The sequence below is a fragment of the Phyllobates terribilis genome, unplaced genomic scaffold, assembly GCF_046119375.1.
Source record: "Phyllobates terribilis strain yellow unplaced genomic scaffold, ASM4611937v1 Scaffold_6__1_contigs__length_29720123, whole genome shotgun sequence".
Taxonomy (NCBI): domain Eukaryota; kingdom Metazoa; phylum Chordata; class Amphibia; order Anura; family Dendrobatidae; genus Phyllobates; species Phyllobates terribilis.
Genome location: NW_027362766.1, coordinates 14,520,090 through 14,539,443, shown reverse-complemented (window position 1 = coordinate 14,539,443; position 19,354 = coordinate 14,520,090). Strand labels below are relative to the sequence as shown.

The 19,354-nt window shown below is 45.3% G+C and overlaps 1 protein-coding gene across 1 annotated transcript in view; it reads right to left on the bottom strand.

Moving 5' to 3' along the window:
• LOC141152664 (embryonic protein UVS.2-like) overlaps positions 1-17,945 on the bottom strand; it is an 83,625-nt gene extending 65,680 nt beyond the window's left edge. The window contains exons 1-7 of the mRNA XM_073637221.1: positions 17,729-17,945; positions 16,044-16,103; positions 13,688-13,738; positions 13,404-13,538; positions 11,233-11,350; positions 9,407-9,585; positions 8,494-8,575 (exon numbers count right to left, since the gene is read on the bottom strand). Of these exons, the coding sequence (XP_073493322.1) occupies positions 8,494-8,575; positions 9,407-9,585; positions 11,233-11,350; positions 13,404-13,538; positions 13,688-13,738; positions 16,044-16,103; positions 17,729-17,945 (842 nt within the window). The remainder of the gene's footprint in view (positions 1-8,493; positions 8,576-9,406; positions 9,586-11,232; positions 11,351-13,403; positions 13,539-13,687; positions 13,739-16,043; positions 16,104-17,728) is intronic.
• Between the last annotated feature and the right edge of the window lie 1,409 nt (positions 17,946-19,354).

Genomic DNA, 19,354 nt, shown 5'->3' with positions numbered 1-19,354 from the left:
AGTTCCAAGCTATATTTAATAAATGCATAACATCGGCAAGGAACCACCCCAAAGATTACGGGACACACTCATTCCGCATAGGCGCGGCCACGGAAGCAGCAAGAGCAGGACTGTCAGAAACGGAAGTTCAGAGGATAGGGAGATGGCGATCCACGTGTTTGGCAAGAAACATAAGACCGGACTTGTTATCCTAATATGGTTTGTTTCTTTTACAGGTGACGCTAAGCCAACAGTGTGGGTGATAGGCCACTCGTATATATATTGGGCAGAAAAAAGGGCGAAAGTCCGCCCAGGCAGGAGGAAATTAGAGTTTCATAACACATATTTCAACTGGAGAAGTATTAGAGGCCTGCTATGGCCACAGGTACTAATGGAGGTAATCAAGGTAGGGAGAGAGGCAAGATGTCTGGTCATCTTAGTTATACAGGCCGGGGGAAACAACCTAGGTCATCACAAGAGCGCATAACTAATGGCAATAATGAAACTAGACACTGAGCGCTTCAGAGAATTTTTCACAAAACTAGCTATAGTATGGTCAGAGATTGTGCCGATAGCGGTATGGCAAGGTGCGCGAGACATCACGGCCATCGAACGGACAAGGCGGGTAATAAATATTCGGATGGCAAAATTTAGAAGAGACAGAGGCGGTGTAGTGGTACGACACCGACAACTGGAAGGAGATAAAGCAGGCCTCATACGGCCCGACGGTGTTCAGTTAATGGATATTGGAGTGGACATATTCCTGCCAGGACTCCAGGACGGAGTGGAACAAGCATTAAGAGTGATGGGTGGGGGTCAGAGTCCTGAATACGAGTACGCAGGATCCTCCGTGGCCTGGAAATAGAAAGGACATGTTGGAGAGTTACACTTGTTGGCCAAGTTGCCGGAGTGGAGACCCAGGGCATGCTGCAACAAGCTGAATTATTTTAGAAATAAAATGCCTTTCTAATGGAATGAGTATAAAGAGTTAATAAAGCTGTGACCGATCCTCACCCATCCAGTTGTAAGAGTTACATTATTGTATTGTCAAGGAAAGGGGGGCGGTAGAGGGGCTGAGTGTCTGGGTTTGGTTGACAGTCCCCACAGTCTGCCTAGGCTAGATGCATTTAAAAATCCTTATTAGATACACAGGCGGTGCAGCTTGCTTCGCAGCTGGGCTACTACGCCCAAAGTATTGCCTAGGCTAGATGCAGTTAAAAATTCTACGCTGACTAGCAGACACTGAAGATTTGGAGCAGACCTCTGAGTAAACAGCTCTTCAGACTCAACCATCTGTGTTACCCCAAGCCATAGTGTATGTAGTTTCGTACAGTTAAAAGGGGGGGGGAGCGACCCAACCCACCTGGAATTGACGATGCCAACGTCACGTAAGACACAGCAAGGGGACTCCAAAAAGAGTCTCCATTTTTTCCCAAAATTGTGGCACAGACCCCACTTAACCCTAGAACGCATACCTGGGGCCTCGCAGTCCCGCCCTGTTAATTATTTTCTATTTTCTGCAGATTACTTTAGTTAGAATTTTGAAACTCTAGGTATTCTTCATGTATATAGTTGTTTGTCATTTGAGTTTGAGTTAATCCATGTTATTTGCACACGGGCCTAAAAGGCCCCAGGTATATGAAAGTGTAGATTTTTATGGTCATGCGTTCTAGGGTTAAGTGGCATCAATTGCCCCACAGTTGCTTCAAGCGGTTGGTGAGGTGAAATTACCAAATCCTCAAGCTTTTAGTCTCCCAAGGATAACACAGGGGTAGAAAAGTCCTTGCGAATCCATGATTGTTCATCTTTATGAACGTGAGTCTGTCTACATTCTCAGTGGACAGCCGCGTATGCTTATCTGTCAGCACACCATCAGCAGCGCTGAACACACGTTCAGAGAGAACACTGGCTGCAGGGCATGACAAGATCTCCAAGGCGTGAGTGGCGAGCTCCGGCCATTTTTCCAGATTTCAATACCAAAATGAGCAAGGGTCCAGTGACACAGTCATGGCTTCGATGTTCACTTGGAGATACTTCTGTACCATCGTCTCTAGGCGTTGACTATGTGTCAGACTTCTTGTCTCCTGTGGCCTTGCAAAGGATGGTCTAAAAAAGTGGTGAAACGATTCCACAAAATTGCTGTTACCAGCAGATACTGTGTTACTGTTACGGTTTGAGTGATGAAGACTCGACTGTCCCACGGTTGGCAAGTTAGAACTGTGAGATTCACTTCGTGCACCACTGGTGTTTTGTGGAAAAGCACATGTAAGATTCTGCAACAGCGTCTGCAGATACTCCTGCATGCGTCAATCCCTTTTTATGGCAGGAATTATTTCGGCAAATTTACTTTTGTACCGGGGATCTAAGAGTGTGGCAACCCAGTAGTCAGGATTACTTCGAATTCTGCAATCCGAGGGTCATGTTTCAGGTAGTGCAGCAAGAAGACACTCATGTGTCTTGCGCATCCAGGAGGACCAAGTCCTTGTTGTGTTGGTAGCGAGGTAAGAATCATGCTTCCTTCCTCTGCCCTCTCCCCCCAACCTCGCACAACAGAAATGTGATCAAGGTCTCCCTCATCTGATGAGTCTTCCATGCCCATCGCCAGTTCATCCTCCACTTCTTCCTCGGCTCCTGCACCTTCCTCAACAGTTTGGCTGCTACCATGCGCCCTGGTTAATCCCTCTCCCCCACCCTCCCATGCCTGCCGCCTTGGTGCTGCCAACCGTCTGGACCTTGGAGATGTTATCCCTTCCGCATACGACTCCTCCTCTACTTCCTCCACCTCCTCTTGTCGCACCACCTGACTCTGAATTCTGTTTAATGTGTGCTCCAGCATGTAAATCACCGGAATAGTCATGCTGATAATGGCATAGTCGTCAGCACTAAACATCTTCGTCGCCATTTCAAAACTGTGCAGAAGGGTGTGTGGCGCCCCTGAGGGTTCAGTCGCCACAGAGTTACTGCATCTCACCCAGAGGTGTGGTATCTCACCCTCAGGTAAGGAAGGCGTATGGCTCGGGACCCTAACACCTGCATCCAACACATACCCGCAGTGGGGGTAGGGTGAGATTGCTCTTAAGGGAGAGCTCAGTCCCAGGTCCCTAGCTGGTGGGAGGGTCCTATGTAGTGGGTGCTTAGGGGAGCAGCTTAGGGGAGCACATGACAGGGAGAGTATAAATAGGAAGCCATCTTAGAAAGAGCAAGCCAGTCAGAGGAGGAAAAGTGACAGGAGCAGAGGCTCGGCATGAGCTCTGCTCCGGAGGCGGGCCTAGCCTGGGAGGCCCAGGACTGAAGGAGAGAAGAGAGGAGTGGGAGCAGGAAGACTCCAGGAACCGAAGGGACCCTAGGGCTACGGACCGTGCAGAAGGCCACCCGTACTCCCGCTGCTACCAGGAGGTAGAGGGGTCAGGCCAGATAAGGGGAACCGGTCCCTCAACTAGAGGAGAAACAGCAAGGCTCAACTAGAAACCGGAGGCTGCAGCATTTCATGTACTGCAGGCAAAAGTCCACACCAGTCTCACTAAGAAGGTAGCCACATAGGACCCAGGGGACGGAACACACGTCGCCCGCCAAGGCCCGATGATACCGGATAGAAGTGTCACTGGGTGTGAGGTGCAGGGAGAAGGCCAGAGAAAGGACACACAGAAGGGGGTCCTGCAAAGTACTCCGGAGCTATCTGGGGGTGGACTGTGCCCCTCACTGAGTACGCACAGCATGACGGGTGAGATTGCTCTGGTACCTGTAATCTGGACTGCAACAACTGTGAGTAAAGATCTTGGGACTGCATCACACGGACTCTGTGTTCATTACTGACTCCCTGCACTACAACCACCATCATCCACCCACACTGCCCTGAAGCTACACTCTTCCTGTGGTGAGTAATAATACCATTGCTGCAAAACCACCAGCTTTGGCCGCACTCCACAGGTGGCGTAGTCGGACATTATAAAATCCATATATACAAATTACCGTTGGATTGACCGCCCTGGGTCACGGACCGGGTCACCGCCACAGTGACTACAACCCCCAGCGTCTACCGGCCCGGCTCAGGGTACCCCACGGCCCAGGGGGCGCGTCAACTTCATAGGTCCCTGATCTGAGACCACTACTGCAGCGTGATTTGCCCCACCTCTGGATCTCGTTGGCCCAGGCTATACGTCAGAACGTATTGCACCAGGGCTTGTCGGTGCTGCCACAGTCGCTGCAACATGTGCAGAGTTGAATTCCACCGTGTCGGCACATCGCATTTCAGCCGGTGAACTGGCAGGCCCAATGACTTCTGTAGAAATGTAAGTCGTTGAGCTGCGGGATGCGAACGGCGGAAGTGAGCACACAGCGACCGTGCCCTCTGCAGAAGGCCATCTAGTCCGGGATAGTGGGCTAAAAATTTATGGACAACCAGGTTCAACACGTGAGCCATACAAGGCACGTGTGTGATATTGCCCCGGCGAAGGGCCGCACCCAGGTTTGCAGCATTGTCGCACACGGCCTTCCCTGGTTGCAGGTCCAGTAGAGACAACTATTCATGAAACTGGGTCTCCAGAGCTGACCACAAGTCCTCAGCTGTGTGACTCACATTTCCCAGACATTTCAAAGTAAACACTGATGCCGTTGAGCCCTGCTGCCAGCATAGTAAGGAGGTGTGCAGGATTCCTTCTGCGCAGTTAGAAAGCAGGTGGCATTACCAGACAGGCTTTGGGTGCAGGTGGAGGACCGAGAGGAGGTTGAGGAGGCAGAAGCAGTGGAGGAACTTCGAGATAAAGAGGATTGATGCAAAACTCGTGGGGACGGTAAGACTTGGACAGCAGCCCCTTGTCCTGCTGTCACCATAGTTACCCAGTGCCCAGTCAGCGACATGTAACGCCCCTGTCCATGCCTACTCGTCCAAGTGTCTTTGGTGAAATGCACCCTGTCACACACAGAGTTTCTCAAAGAAGAGGTGATGTTGTGTGCGACATGCTGGTGGAGCGCAGGCACACCTTTCTTTGAGAAGTAGTGCCGACTGGGTATCTGGTACTGGGGCACTGCGATGGACATAAGGTCTCGAAAATCCACTGTGTCCTCCAGGCGGAAAGGCAGCATTTCTGTAGCCAACAGCTTGCAGATAGTGAAATTCAACCTCTTAGCTTTCTCATGGCTAGGAGGAAATGGTCTTTTACTTTTCCACATCTGAGGGACCGACGGCTGCCTGTTGTGCATTGACGGGGTTGAGTAGGGTGTCCCCGGCAAACTGCCAGTCTGTGAGGAAGATGCAGGCGGACATGTTAGGTTGCCTTGATCCAAAGGTGGTGCTCTCGATGTCAGAGAGCGCTCAACACCAGCAGCTGTTTCCACTTCCCAATGAACTGACGACCTGCCAATCACACTGGCTGTTGCAGGTAAAGAGGTGGCAGGTCTGCGTCCAAAAACATGTGTGACTGCTGTCCCCCCAGTCACAGAGGATGAAGAGGCCGCGGATGCACAAGATGGGGCAGACGGTGGTTGGCCCAGCCTGCTAGGCCGCATTGTAGCACAGTGAGCTTCCCACTGCAACTTATGCTTCATATCCATGTGACGGTACATGCATGAAGTACTCAAACTATGGATTTTTTGGGTCATCTTTATCGATCTGAATAAATGCCCAGGCTATGCAAGGCTTAGAGCCCATGTGACCTGAAGGGCCACTACGACTTGTGGTCAGAGGCAGAGTTGTGGTTGAGGATGCAGTTGTTGACTTGCTTCCAGTACTCCGTCTCTGTCCTGGAAGCCGCAACCTAACCTCGTCGTCAATAGCATCTGTGATGCCCCGCTGCGCTGGGTATCACAGATCCTAGAAGAGTGTATTGATGGAATCCTCCACAAGAGGCCCCCATAAACATTCACACATCTCCACCTTCCACCTCAGACCAGCAGAGGGAGCCCGTTAGGGATATAAATAGGGAAGGTAGAGCTAGGCAGTTCAGTTCCTCTGAAGAGTTCCTGCAGTAGAGAAGCCTAAGAGAGGTCAGTCTGCAGTGGAGCTCAGTCTAGTCTAGAGAACTCAGTTAATAGTTCAGCAGTGGAGCACGAGGCTCCTGCTAGCTAGATTCAGGGAGCCCAAATAGAGCTTAAGGTGTGCCGGCGCCATAAGATCGGTGAAGCGCGGCAAGCTGCCGTTAGTGTGTATAGCCTAGTGAGGGCCCGAGTAGGCCGAAGGCGAGTGGCAAGTTAGTACATAAGGGGCGGGGGAGCTTAACCAGCTCACCCCGAAGCATTTACCGGACACCGGATCCGAGCTTACTGGGATCTCTATGACCCAGTAAGGCATAACCGGAATCCCTGGAGAACTACAAGTCCCAGGATCGCTAAGGTGCTGATACGTAACAGAGCCAGGAGACGCTTAGGCCCCGCATACTGGGAGCGTGAACTCCAAGACAAGGCCCTACCACAAGGTCAGCCAGCGCAGGGCAGAGACAAAGTTAGGCCTAGCTCCAGGCAGGTCAGAAACTTGCTACGCAGAGGCAAGAAACAGGAGGCCCTACAACCGCTCATTGGGGAGGATCCTGATATGCACCCTTCACCCTACAGTGCTCTGGGATGTGCCTGAATTTCCTCCAGTAAAAGGTACTGAAGTGACTACCGTGTCCATTCCCGTTCTTGCTCTGACCCAGCTGGGTCTCGCCTGTCCTGCATTCCCCCTGCATACGCTGCCCTGAGACCTAGCTCCACCTGTGGGGAGCTATACCATCGAGCTGCCTTATCACGGGCCTCAGTGGACTGCTGCAGCGCTGGTGCTTCTCACCAGATACCACAGGTGGCGTCACGAACTCTTATAAAATTAACAATTATCCACCCTTTTAAAGAGTGACCCCAGGGTACGGGCCAGGGAGCCGACCACCGCGACAAGGCCAGGCAAAGGCCCGGGTGACCTCATCAACTGGCTGACTGTGGGTTGACAGTAAGTGGGATCTCCAACCTTGTCATCATCACCCTGTGTGTTATCACACCCGTCGTCCTCAAAGCCAACCTCTTCCTGCCCTGACCGAAAAGTCAAGTTGTCGCTCGAATCAGGTATTTGAGTCTCATCATCGTCTTCATCATTGTCTCCACCAACAGGAGTTACAGTTTGGCAACGAGGGTCTACATTATGCTCAGAACCTTCTTCATCTGGTCCTGGATCCGACTTATAAAGATTCTGGGCATCAGTGCAGATCATTTCCTCATCTGGATTAACAGAAGCTCTGGAGCAGACCTCCGTTTCCCAGGCTATACAGACTCAACTATCTGTGTTACCCCATACTCAGACGGGCAGCTGGAGACTTGGGAGCTGTGAAGAAGCAAGTGCGATTGGGGTGACGCCTCTGAGGACTGGAGTATTTGTGATGTTGAAATTGAGGTGGAGGAGAGCCCACTTGAAGGAGCACTTGATATCCGTTGAAGCACCTGCTGTTTTTGTGCCTCATCTGGAATTTGTAGCGATGGGCGTGTCCGTAACAAAGGGATCGTATCACATTGTCCACGAAAAGAAGTAGACATGTTAGTTTGGCTGGAAGATGGTCTTTCTTCTGCAGATGTTACTCCCCCCCCCACCGCAGGGGGGGCTCGACCCACCAGCGGACAGGCACCAGTATTGGGAGAGGGGGCTGGCCGTCAGGGTCCACCGCGGCTCTGGCACAAACCCGGCGACACGGAGGTGGCACGGGCAGGAACGGACTGGCCGTGTCTGCTTCTTACTTTTTGGATTTTAGAAGGGCATGACATGCCTATATCTGTGTCTCCCCCTCCTTTTACTCCTCCACCTCTTTTCTTTTCGCATGACTATATGTACTTGTCACTTTTCCATGTGTTAGTTGTGTCTTCAGAGCAGTTTGTCAGCTTTTGGACACCTTTGAATGTGTTTTCTATGTGTTTCTATGTGTTTTTGTTTGCCTGCCATTGGTTTTAATGGTGTTCGAAGGTGTTCGACGAACAGTTCGGCGAACACACGGGTGTTCGACGAACCGAACCGAACTCGAACACTACGGGTGTGGCTCAACACTAGTCTTGTATAGTATCTTGTATATTATTGTTTGTTATTTATGATGTAATAAACTTTATATTATTGATTATTTATGGCCTTTTTTGCTGTTTTTTTCATTCACCCCCAAGTGAGGTTTATGCACTAACTGCTGCTTGATACCCTCAGAGGAGGATTTGATGAAATGTATGTATAGTGTATGTACAAACCATTGATTCACAATTCAGTTATCAGTCTCTTTGTACCATTGAGCCAAAATGTATCTTTTAATGCTGCACTCCATTAAATAATCTTATCGTTTGATTCATAACACTTAACTACTATGTACTTTTTTGATATTTATGTAAATCGGAAGGGTGTAATTATTTTTTCATGTTTTCTGAATGTTGCTTTACTTTTTTAGTTTGTTATTGGTCTCTGCGGCTATATGCTGACACAAATTGGAACAGACCACACGAATGTTACTTATAAAAAAGAAATTATACTTAAAAGAGGGTGTACTTATTTTTTTTTACTATGCAAAAGATGTAGGTTATTACCTTGGATAGTGCATCACTGAGCCATAGTCATACTCCAGACCCAAATTGTTAGTGATATACTTATCAAAGTTGACTAAATTCCCTGCAAAAGATAAAAAGATACTTTGAAACACGTAATAAAAAATGAAAAATTAAGTTGAGCGAGGAAAAAATTGTATTATTATTTGTGTAAAGCTACACCCTACTCACATTTTATGATGGACCAACAAAGTGGATCATGTATTATTTTTAAACTATGTATCTTGGCTAACTAGTGCGAGGCAAGCAAGTTACAAAACATACATATCTGGAATACCACAGCCAGTGACTCATGTTGGATTACTAGTGCGAGGCAAGCAAGTTACAAAATATACATATCTGGAATACCACAGCCAGTGACTGATGTTGGATAACTAGTGCGAGGCAAGCAAGTTACAAAACATACATATCTGGAATACCACAGCCAGTGACTGATGTTGGATAACTAGTGCGAGGCAAGCAAGTTATAAAACATACATATCTGGAATACCACAGCCAGTGACTATGTTCAGATCCTTTTTTTTGAACGTATGTTCAGATTACCAATTTTCGGTGGTTACTTTTAGTTTTCAGTGCATCAGTAATTAAAGCACCAGCCGAGGGATGGAGACAAGGATCAAGTAATATTGCAACTTACATTCAAAGGGGTTTTATTGGGAGAATAAAAATATTCAAAATAAATGAATTCACACACCTCTGAATACAAGTAATGAAAGCACCTGCTAATTCTTGTTCAAGATGCACTAAAGTTTATATTTATTTGAAGCTTATGTTGGACAAATTAATTTTATTTCTTCCACCATTAACTAACTCATCACCGGGGAACAAATTTATTGGCCAATTCATGATTAGAGTTACATGTAAATGACATTTATTTTCAAAAAAATCACAATACCTGTTGCAATATTTTTGGTTACAATGGTAACAAAGTTGTCACGGTCACTTCGCGAATGTTCATGCACAAATCCAATAACATGGGATAACTCATGTTGTATGATGCCTCTTAGCATGCAGGTATCCACTGATAAAGACACCTGTTGCGGACCTCCAAGTTTTCCAATGTAGGATGCACAACTGGAGGAGTTAAGGCGAAATGTTAACTTTGTCGCTTTACTGGTTAATTCAACTGTCAAATGTAGGAGTCACTGTCCAAATCACCATCCACATCTCCTGTATATGCAGTCACATATTCACTATTCTATTCTCAACAATTAGGGCGTAGATAGAAATCAGAATTTAGATCTACACATGGTCTCCTTGAGAACAGTACCCTTCAAGCTTGACTTGGCACCTTTTGGGCTTTAAGTATGCAACCTAAAGTGGTTGTTCAACCCCTTTTGTGACTAAAACAGACCTTAGCATGAAATTAAGAGGACCTTTCACCAAATTTTTCACGTTGAATTGGTCACATGATGTAACAGTGCTGCTGAGCTATATACATTTTGCTTTGCAGTTTTTATTTCGCCTTTCCGTTGCAGAGATATTAGCAATCAAATTTTTGGCACCTAATGAGTTAGCTTTTGTAAAAAAGTGGGTATGATTAAATAGTTTTCACTAAGGGCTTGTACTTATTCTCCCTTTATTATTTTCTCTCCGATAACACCCACTTTGACTTACAAAAAAAAGTGAACTCCTTTTGTGCCAATACTTTTATTTATGAAATTAAGAAGGAAAATAAAATGTATTTTTCTTAACTGCAGCCACTTTTTCATCTTGGGTCCACTTAGACATGAAAAATTTAGTAAAAGATCCTCTTTAAAAAGTATAGTCACCCCTGTGGCTAGTTATTGGATGCACCGGTTACATGCCAGAAATGGAAGCTCGAGGATCGGCAAAGATATAGCAGGTGAGAAGTTGCGGGAAAATTGTACATGAATAAACTTGTTTTCTTTTACACCATGTTAGGACCGGTCTTAGAAAATAAGGAAATAATGAGCGGATAAACCCTTTAACACAATTAAATAAATGGGTCTAAACAAGATTGAATTGGCCATCATGGTGTCAAATGGTCTTCCACTTGGTGCAAGACTTAATGCAAGTGGAAAACCCTATTTGAAGGTAACTTTTAAGCTCAAAACTTACTATTAGCATCCATTATTTGTTAGAACCCTCCTGTTTGTTTTTTCCATCTTGTGTTTTGCGGTCACGTTACCATCTGCCTTTATATTCCAGCTCTGCCCTTTTGGCTGTGCTGGACTTCAGTGTTTGACTGTTTCTCTAGCCAGGTGCTTCGGGGCCTTTCTCTGTCAGTTCGCTTGGCCCTTCTGGGACCTCAAGTACCTTTTTGTCAGTTTGTCTTTTTGTGTTCTCTGTTTAGGAGGTGTCCCATTTTTGTCCCAGTCCTTAGTTCTTTTAGGGACCCCTCCCTTAATGCTATAGGTCTTCGTTCAGACTAGCCGAGGACTAAGGCGGGTCTGTTCGCTAGGAACAGGCAGCCCGCTACTTCGTAGGGATTCAGCTTAGTCTTACTGTAGGGACAGCTTTCCCCTATCTTTCCTTAGTACATGTTGCTGATCATAACATTATTTATGGGTTGATTCACTAATGACCTAATAATTAATTCTCCTATATATGTAAAAAATCTTTTACACATATAAAAATCTTTCTATCTTTCTCTGAAAACAATTTTTCTTTCAGGAATCTGAGCACTTAACATAAGAAGCAAAGAATAGGGCTTGAGTATGCAAAAATTCTGAAATAGTATTAAATGTAAAAACGTACCCGCTTGAAGACAAAATGCTAGCATAATCTGCTTCTGTTGTCCTTGGAATGAAGCGAATACAGGTCAGAGTTTCAAATTCCTGCATCGCTGTTTTAAACAACTGTAGTTGATCAGTGTCTGTATGGAAACAAGATCAAAAATAGTCTGTAACTGGAAACAAGATCAAAAATAGTCTGTAACTGGAAACAAGATCAAAAATAGTCTGTAACTGGAAACAAGATCAAAAATAGTCTGTAACTGGCCGAAGAAAGCGTGAAGAAAGTAGAAAACAATCGCTACATGGTGGATACTTGTAGGCTCCAAGGGACAATAAACTTATAGGTAGGTCCAATCATTTGGACCATGCCAGTTGGCAGAATGGAAGAGCTAAGTCACCTGTTCTCATCTGCTTACTACTTAATAAAGATAGACAAAAGCTGTGCTCAATTGGTTTTGTAAGGGAGCATGTCCAACTGGCAAATTACTTAGACTTTTCTTGATCGTGGTCTTGAAGCCAGCAAAAACCAGGGCAGTCATGGGACTCCCACCATCTAATAATGATCACTTATTCAGTGAATAGGTAACATTTTTTATTATTGATATTTAAAAAAAATCTGGAATAACTCTTTACACTACCATAAATAATGTGTATTGGGGGGCACTGGATCGTGAACGTCTTTAGGTTTTGCGTACGTGACCATGTAAGTATTTAACACTTTAGATACATGATAAGAGTTATGATTATATAATTATGTGAATTTCTAAAACTTGGATTACGCAGCCGATATCCAGAGGATATTGAGGATATGCTGCATGCCTCACTTTGGTCGTGTGGCATAGTTGGCCGACCACTTATTATTTATGAGAGATGAGTGGATTTCTCTCTCACATGTGGTTTCCAGTTTGAGGATGTTCCTTTGCATGGCAAAAAAAATAATCAAAAAGCTACTTCAGATCAGTTTACACACTGTAGGGATTCTTTGGTAGCCAATAGAGCACAAACAAGCAATAGCTTTTTGTCCAAAAATTCAATGTTTATTGCTATCATAAACTTCAGAGGACGCACCAGAAAACAGGTTATTTTCAGCATAAAGGTATAACAAAATGCACAAAACAGTTCATGCAGCAAATAGGGGATCATCCGCTCAGATAACAGTACAGCTCTCTCAGTCTCTGGCAGAGACTAACAAGCACTACAGTCTTTTCCTCTTCTCACACACAGCCCACTCTGAGACAGCTCAGCTGCCTTAATTAAAACCCGCAAAACCCAGACTGGAGGTATGGGAGCGACCATTCCCACCCAAGCTCTTCTGGACGCTCCTAAAACCCGGACCCAAAATATGGTCCTGTGAGGCAGAGACTGGGATCTTATATGAGAGATGTTATATATCCCCCAGAATGTGTACAGGAACCTATTAAACCTATTGGCGTGCATTGCAGTCACAGACACAACTGCGGCTGCAATGCAGGAATGAAGGTAAGCAATGACCTGGTCAGGCTATCTGGCTAAGGCAGATTAAGTAAAACCCGGCAGGGCTTTCATTTCTTGGAGGAGGCTACAGGAAGGCAGTGGGGCGGCCTCCTCCCTCCAACCCGGGTTTTCCAGTGGCTCTTGCCACAGGCCCTTTAAAAACCCTGCACTAAGGATTAGTGTTGTTCAGTGTTGGAACCTGCTAGGAACATAGCAAGAAAGCTCGGTGGGCCTGTGTGTAGCTGAACCCACACCTGGGAAGGCTCTGCACCCATCAGGTTCTGAACGGCAACCGTTGTTATGGACTTATGTTAACCCGGCTGCGAACCGGACTACTTTGTTTTACCCATGGGTGCTGAATAAAAGCTGCTTATGTTGGACTTGCTTGGGTCACTGCACGGTGTGAACACCGCCACCTTACAGCCCCTCTTAGTAACCTACTATTTCTGGAGCCTTCACCTTCAGGACTCACATCACCAAGGCTAGACACCTTGGTGACACATACCTCCCATCCAGAACTGTACCTCCTGCTTTCCTACAACACATACTGTAAATAAATATTGTTGTGTTTCAGTTATGTCCTTAATAGGTAGCATTCACTCTCTTCCAGAAATTAATTCCATGGAAAAATACATATTGGGGGAATTTATTTTGGCTTGAGCTCAAGAACAATTTACATATACAATGTAGATTATGGCAGAAAAAAATAAAAATACTTACTGTAGATAGATGAGAGGACATACGGCACGTTGACCGTTCCAAGAGAAGACTTAGGCCATAAGCACGAAGAGCAAGAAATAGCACTTCGGCCTTTTGGTAGGAGGATGTCACCTTCATGCAATGAAAGGTTGCTGCCTAAAAGTGCCATAAATAAAAGGTTACGACAATCTGTCACTGATACATATCAATATTGAAATATGAAGCACATTTTCAAAAATAAAGGGAAAAAAATATATTTTTGAGACATATCTACCATGTAAATTTTGTATAATGTCATAGTGTACCTTTATTTCCTTGAATAATTTTGCTGAAGATGTCCTCCGATTCATTCTTTCCTACGAACAATAAAGGACATGCCAATATTCATTGATTAATATTATTTTAATAAAGACTGTTACATATTTTACACTCTTAAAGAGGTTGCCTAATCTTCTGCAGAGGCATACCACTTCCCAGACTTCCTACTTTGTTGGGGCATGGCGTATTCCTGTTTGATTGATAGTTCGGACTGGTAACTTTGCCTTTGTGTTCTTGCACTGAAGCTGGCCAGATTAGAAGCAAACTTCAAAGAAGTGCTTACAAGCTCTATGGAAAAGAGCTTGTAGGTACTGCTTATGTTTGTCTTTGACTACTAGACTACAGTGATGGCTTGTTCTCTACGCATCTCTATTCAATAAAATGAATAAGCACTGTGTTTTGGAAGGATTTATAATTACAAGGAAATTACAAAGTTGCTTTTTCTACTAGCATTTTGCAATTTTAACCATTAACAAACAAGATAATAACCTTATAAGCCAAAGGGTAAATGTCACAGACAATAACGAGAAAGTTGCCATAATCTTTAATTTAGATTGGGTCAACCATGTCCCTCGTATGCCACGTAAACCCCCTTCTTGCCTATGGGAGCAGAGTTAGGCTGAAATATTCGGGGGTGCAACTCTGGTTTCATCCCTCTGCAGGGTTTTTCTACCTCCTTAGCCTCTTCACCCTCTTTAATCTGCCCTCTCTCAGTGAATACAGGAATACATTGCATTTAATTAGCGGCATGTTTCAAATATTTGTACATTTAATTGGAAACTTATGAGTACCCTGGATGTCAGAATTTTATCTATATGTGATATATGTCTATATTTGAAACATGTGCCGCTAATTAAATGCAATGTATTCCTGTATTCATTACCTGGATAGTCACTGGCCGCTAGAGCTCCGCTGTATGTATCACCCCGACGCACGTTTCGGTAAAACCTTGATAAAGGTTTTGGAAACTTGTGAGTACCCTGGATGTCAGAATTTTATCTATATGTGATATATGTCTATATTTGAAACATGTGCCGCTAATTAAATGCAATGTATTCCTGTATTCATTACCTGGATAGTCACTGGCCGCTAGAGCTCCGCTGTATGTATCACCCCGACGCACGTTTCGGTAAAACCTTGATAAAGGTTTTGGAAACTTGTGAGTACCCTGGATGTCAGAATTTTATCTATATGTGAGAGTTAATGACAACAGGTCAAGTATTATATCCATGCATTGTGGGATATTTACAATATGAATTCAGATATCCATTGGCACTAGTCTCTCAATTCTATATACATTGTGGAATAGGCTAGCTATTTGCTGCCGCTGTGTCACATGTTTTTATACACTGTATATTTTAATTTTGGTCCCCAGCATTATGTCCCTACACTATGGACTGCTTGTGTAAATATATGAAGTTATTTTTTGATGTGGTCTATGAATTATTAATAAAGGTATATTTTTGTTATATTTTCAATAGACAGTTGTGACCGTCTTTTTTCTCTGCAAGGCAGAGACCCCTCAGCATTATATTATGATGGTCGGTCTGTATATTAGGTAATTTATGCAGTAACATGGATCCATTGGGATCTTATATAGCTGCACATTGTTTACTGCTTTGTTTTTTCAGCCATTCATTTTTCAGACTATAATTTTTCTAGACTTGTTGAGCTGTAATTTTCTGAACGAGCAGAACAAGTGCCAACAGCGGTAGAAGCTTTATATCATGATTATGGTCCAACAACAAAAGCCGGGACAGTAAAAGGTTAAAGTCCTCCACTAAGTGAGTGAAGACCTTAACTCAGTAGAATTTGCCGGGATTATTGCAAATTTCCAGCAAATTTCAACATGGTTGTGATACAAGTCAATCTTGCCCATAGTGGATGCTCCTCTCCAGTTTGGGGCATTCATGGAGGACCCAGAAGGACAGGACTTAAACATCTCCTTCTTATCAACCAAGATGCTGGTAAGTAAGTACCGTAAGTTGTCTCTCAGTAGAAAAGGAGGTAACGTAGTCTCATGCAGACAACGATCAAGTGCATACGTTTCCAGTAATAATTAAGTGTGGGCAACCAGGTGGTGGGTTCCTTGTTGCTGATGTCCGATGACCGAGTCTCACCTCAAGTGAATACTCAGAGACCGAAACATAAGAACTTCAGGAGGTGCCATATCAAGTATGTAACATACACATAGGGGTGTGTTTTTATAAATAATTTCAATTTAAAAATATTGCTTTGCATCATCAAGAAGACAAATCTCATATTCAATAATAAGATAACACGTTGAAGGGAACTTTAAAACTGTTAGAAAATTAACAAACTCTATTTTTTTATTAATCTTACCTTTATTTACTTGGGTTGCTCTCTTGAAGATATCCAAAGAGTGAGGAAATTCATTCTTTTCTGTGGGTAATGAAAGCAAATATTCCTTAGCATTTTTTTATGACATTTCAAAAGAAAGTACTGTATATATAATAAAAGTCAATTTTTTACAGGGTTCCAATCGAGTTATTACCCTGCTTGGTAACCCCCTTAGATAAAGGCTAGAAATTTATGGTATGCCTCTATCACAAATGTAGTATTCTATGCCTTGCTGGCAGATGCACTCTTCATCCAGAAGAAGAAGCCTATATGCAACCCTTTGGGGTGAAAATCTTCACCTTCACTCTAAAAATGACACTCTGATGTAAGTGCGCTCGTCTTCCTAAGTTGGAACTGACTACATAGACAGGAGTCAAAGCTGGAGCACCCTGCTTTGCTCCTGTGGCACTTGCTATATTTCTGTGGAAGTACACCTTCAATAGGGAGTACTACTCACCCCTACTTCTAGCTAGCAATGATGCAGACACTTTTAAACTAGGCTGCATCATGATACAGAAGCCTACTTGGTGAAAAGATGCTGGAAGAGTAGAAAAAATTAGGAACTGTGAGTAGGACCAAATAGCTAATTGCAGCGATGGCATAGTTGAGAAGTAAGGTTTTTTTGTTTGTTTTTTAACACCCTATGTTTAATATACTTTGGAAACTGGAAATACCATAGGACATAATAAGAAACATTTGATACGCGCTGAATAACTTTGTTGCCAATCAAATTTCTTTACCAAATTCACTCGAATTGACTAATTCATATTTCAGAAGATTTGCTAGACACTAATATGTACAGTTTGCACATTTTTTTAACTTCCTTCAACTGTAAAATAACAAACTTTGCAAATATAATTGTTAATAAAAAAAAATCTAAAATCTGTTGGCAAAGTACAAAACAAACCCAATGTTGTGTTAACAGTTTTTGTCAGGCCTCTAATGCTCCAAGAAACAAAAGGCATTATCACTGTCATATATTTTTTTTAAATATTTTTAGCACAGACGCCGGCTGATGAATACTCTCATCAGGCTTGCCTGCTCTTGTTGCTATCAGCGAGACCAGGCGTAGGATGATGAGAGTAGTACTCTCGTCAGCCGACACATGTGACCGGTGGTAACCTTTTCACCACCGGTCACAGCTGCTATCTGTATGACAGCGTGGGAACCGCAGCGCTCTGACCGTCGATCAGAACCAGTGTTTCTCATGCTGTCACACAGATGACAGCGTGGGAAACAGCCGATGTTTGGGATGCCAAACCGGAACACTAAAATGGACTTCCTGAAGAAGTCTGTGTACAGGGTCCGTGAAAGGACACTAGGTGTTTGGTTTGGACCCCGAACATTTACTGTTCCTGTTCGCCCATCACTGGTTATCAACTTTCATTGTATCTCCAAATAAAACCAAGTCCAAGTTCCTCCTCAATTTATTTAAAATATTTATTCAAATAAAACGCTACAATATGTTTTAAGGTCTTCAAAATTTGTTTATGACAGCGCTATTTTTTCCCTCACCCATGACAGCACACCTTGACAGCACACCTTGAGAGAGGGATCCGCCCCATCAAGGACAGGAAACCGTCTGAAATAAAAGGGTAGTACCTCTCCCTCGCTTCAGTTGGTTTCCAGTCCTTGATGGGAATCTGTCTGGAAAGAAGAAAACTTACCTGTGTCTGTTCCATTGTGGAAGAACGGGCCCTGGCCTGTACACCGGGTTCCAGCCTCCAGAAGCGCCGTCCGCAGCTCCTTTGGGGCCTGCGTCCGAGCGGGCACACGCGGTGAGGCAGGCTCCGGCTTCCCGCAGACCGCTGCGCCGCCCACCCCCTGCCGCCTCAGTCGGCCGCATTCCGGAGCGGCAACTTCCGGGTGTGACGCGCCTGACATCACGGCGTGGGACACGCTGGGAGAGGCGTGCTGAGTGATGTCAGGGGGCGGAGCCCAATCCAAGATGGTGGCGCCCTGTAAAGCGCTCCCGGGCTGTTTTTTTTTGTTTGGAGCCTCGGCCTGGGAAGGGCCCTTGAACCCGAGGAGGTTCTGATTGGCCCTATTTTAGGGGGGGAGCTATCCAGGAAGCGCTGCTCACGCTTCAGTGAGTCTGTGTAACCATGGCTCACCAGGACAGTCAGGAGCAGCAGCTAACCCCCCCCCCCACATCAGCAAAGGACGAGGCAGACTGACGCCTCTCACATGGACAGCCGCTCGAGCAATCGTAGTGGCAGCCGCAGGAGCAAGGTATCGAACACCTCTCAACCATTCAGAAAGGAATCATCGCATGTTCCGCTACAGCCTCCGAATCCGGTACCCATTTGTGACTTCAGGGGTGACTGATCTTTGTGAATGTCACCTTTTTAGTAATGGGAAATCTCTTATGTGCTTCCTTCTGTAGGAACCTAAGAAGAGTAGCGCCAAGCGAAAGCACAGGATTTGTGCCCTATGCCAAATTTCCCTTCCCATAGATTGGCAAAAACAGCTTTGCTCGAACTGCAATAATAAGACCATATCAGAAAGTTCTCTGGATTTCGCATCCAATCTAAAATCCATAGTCCACGCAGAGGTTCAAGGGTCCCTGAAGGGGTTACTTAGAGGGAAGCAAAGATCCCATAAGGATATCTCCTCCGACTCTGATTCCTCCCAGTCCGAGGATCTATGGCTGAGTGATTCATCATCCTCTTCCTCATCGGATAATGGTAGACCCTGCTTCCCAAATTAGGGTGCGGACAAACTGGTCAGATCAGTCAGATCAACCATGGGTCTGGGGAAGGAGAAAGCATCTGACGCGCCCCCTGGGACATATTCCTTTTTGAGGGGAATACCCGGCACCGGATCAGATGGGGGGTTGTAGTCTCCGAGCGGCTGTGACCCGGCCCCGTGCCCAGGGCGTCAAGCTCTGTGTTATGTGGCAGTCCTACAGATGTCATTAAGAGTTCTTTTGTGTCGACTACGCCACCCGTTGTGATGCGGTCACTGTGGCCGCCGCTGCAGCAGGGTCCGCTGAGGCTGATGGTGGGTGCGCAGCTTGGTGGGATAACCCCCAACGGGAGGGGTATAGCCTCAGAGGGGACAGGCGCAGAGGATGGGGGTTGTGGTGGTGTAGTGCAGACGGCAGTGAAGACAGAGTCGGGTTGTGCAGTTAAGGGTGTTTACTTACTGCAGATGTTGTACTGGTCACTCCAGCTGCTAGTGACCACCCGAGCCGTGCTGCGTCCACCAGGTCCTGGATCCAGCCAACCCCCAAACAAGTCCGGAGCGTGGCCCTGAGCTCTCTTTCTGTCCCGTTCTCTGGCCGTCCCCAC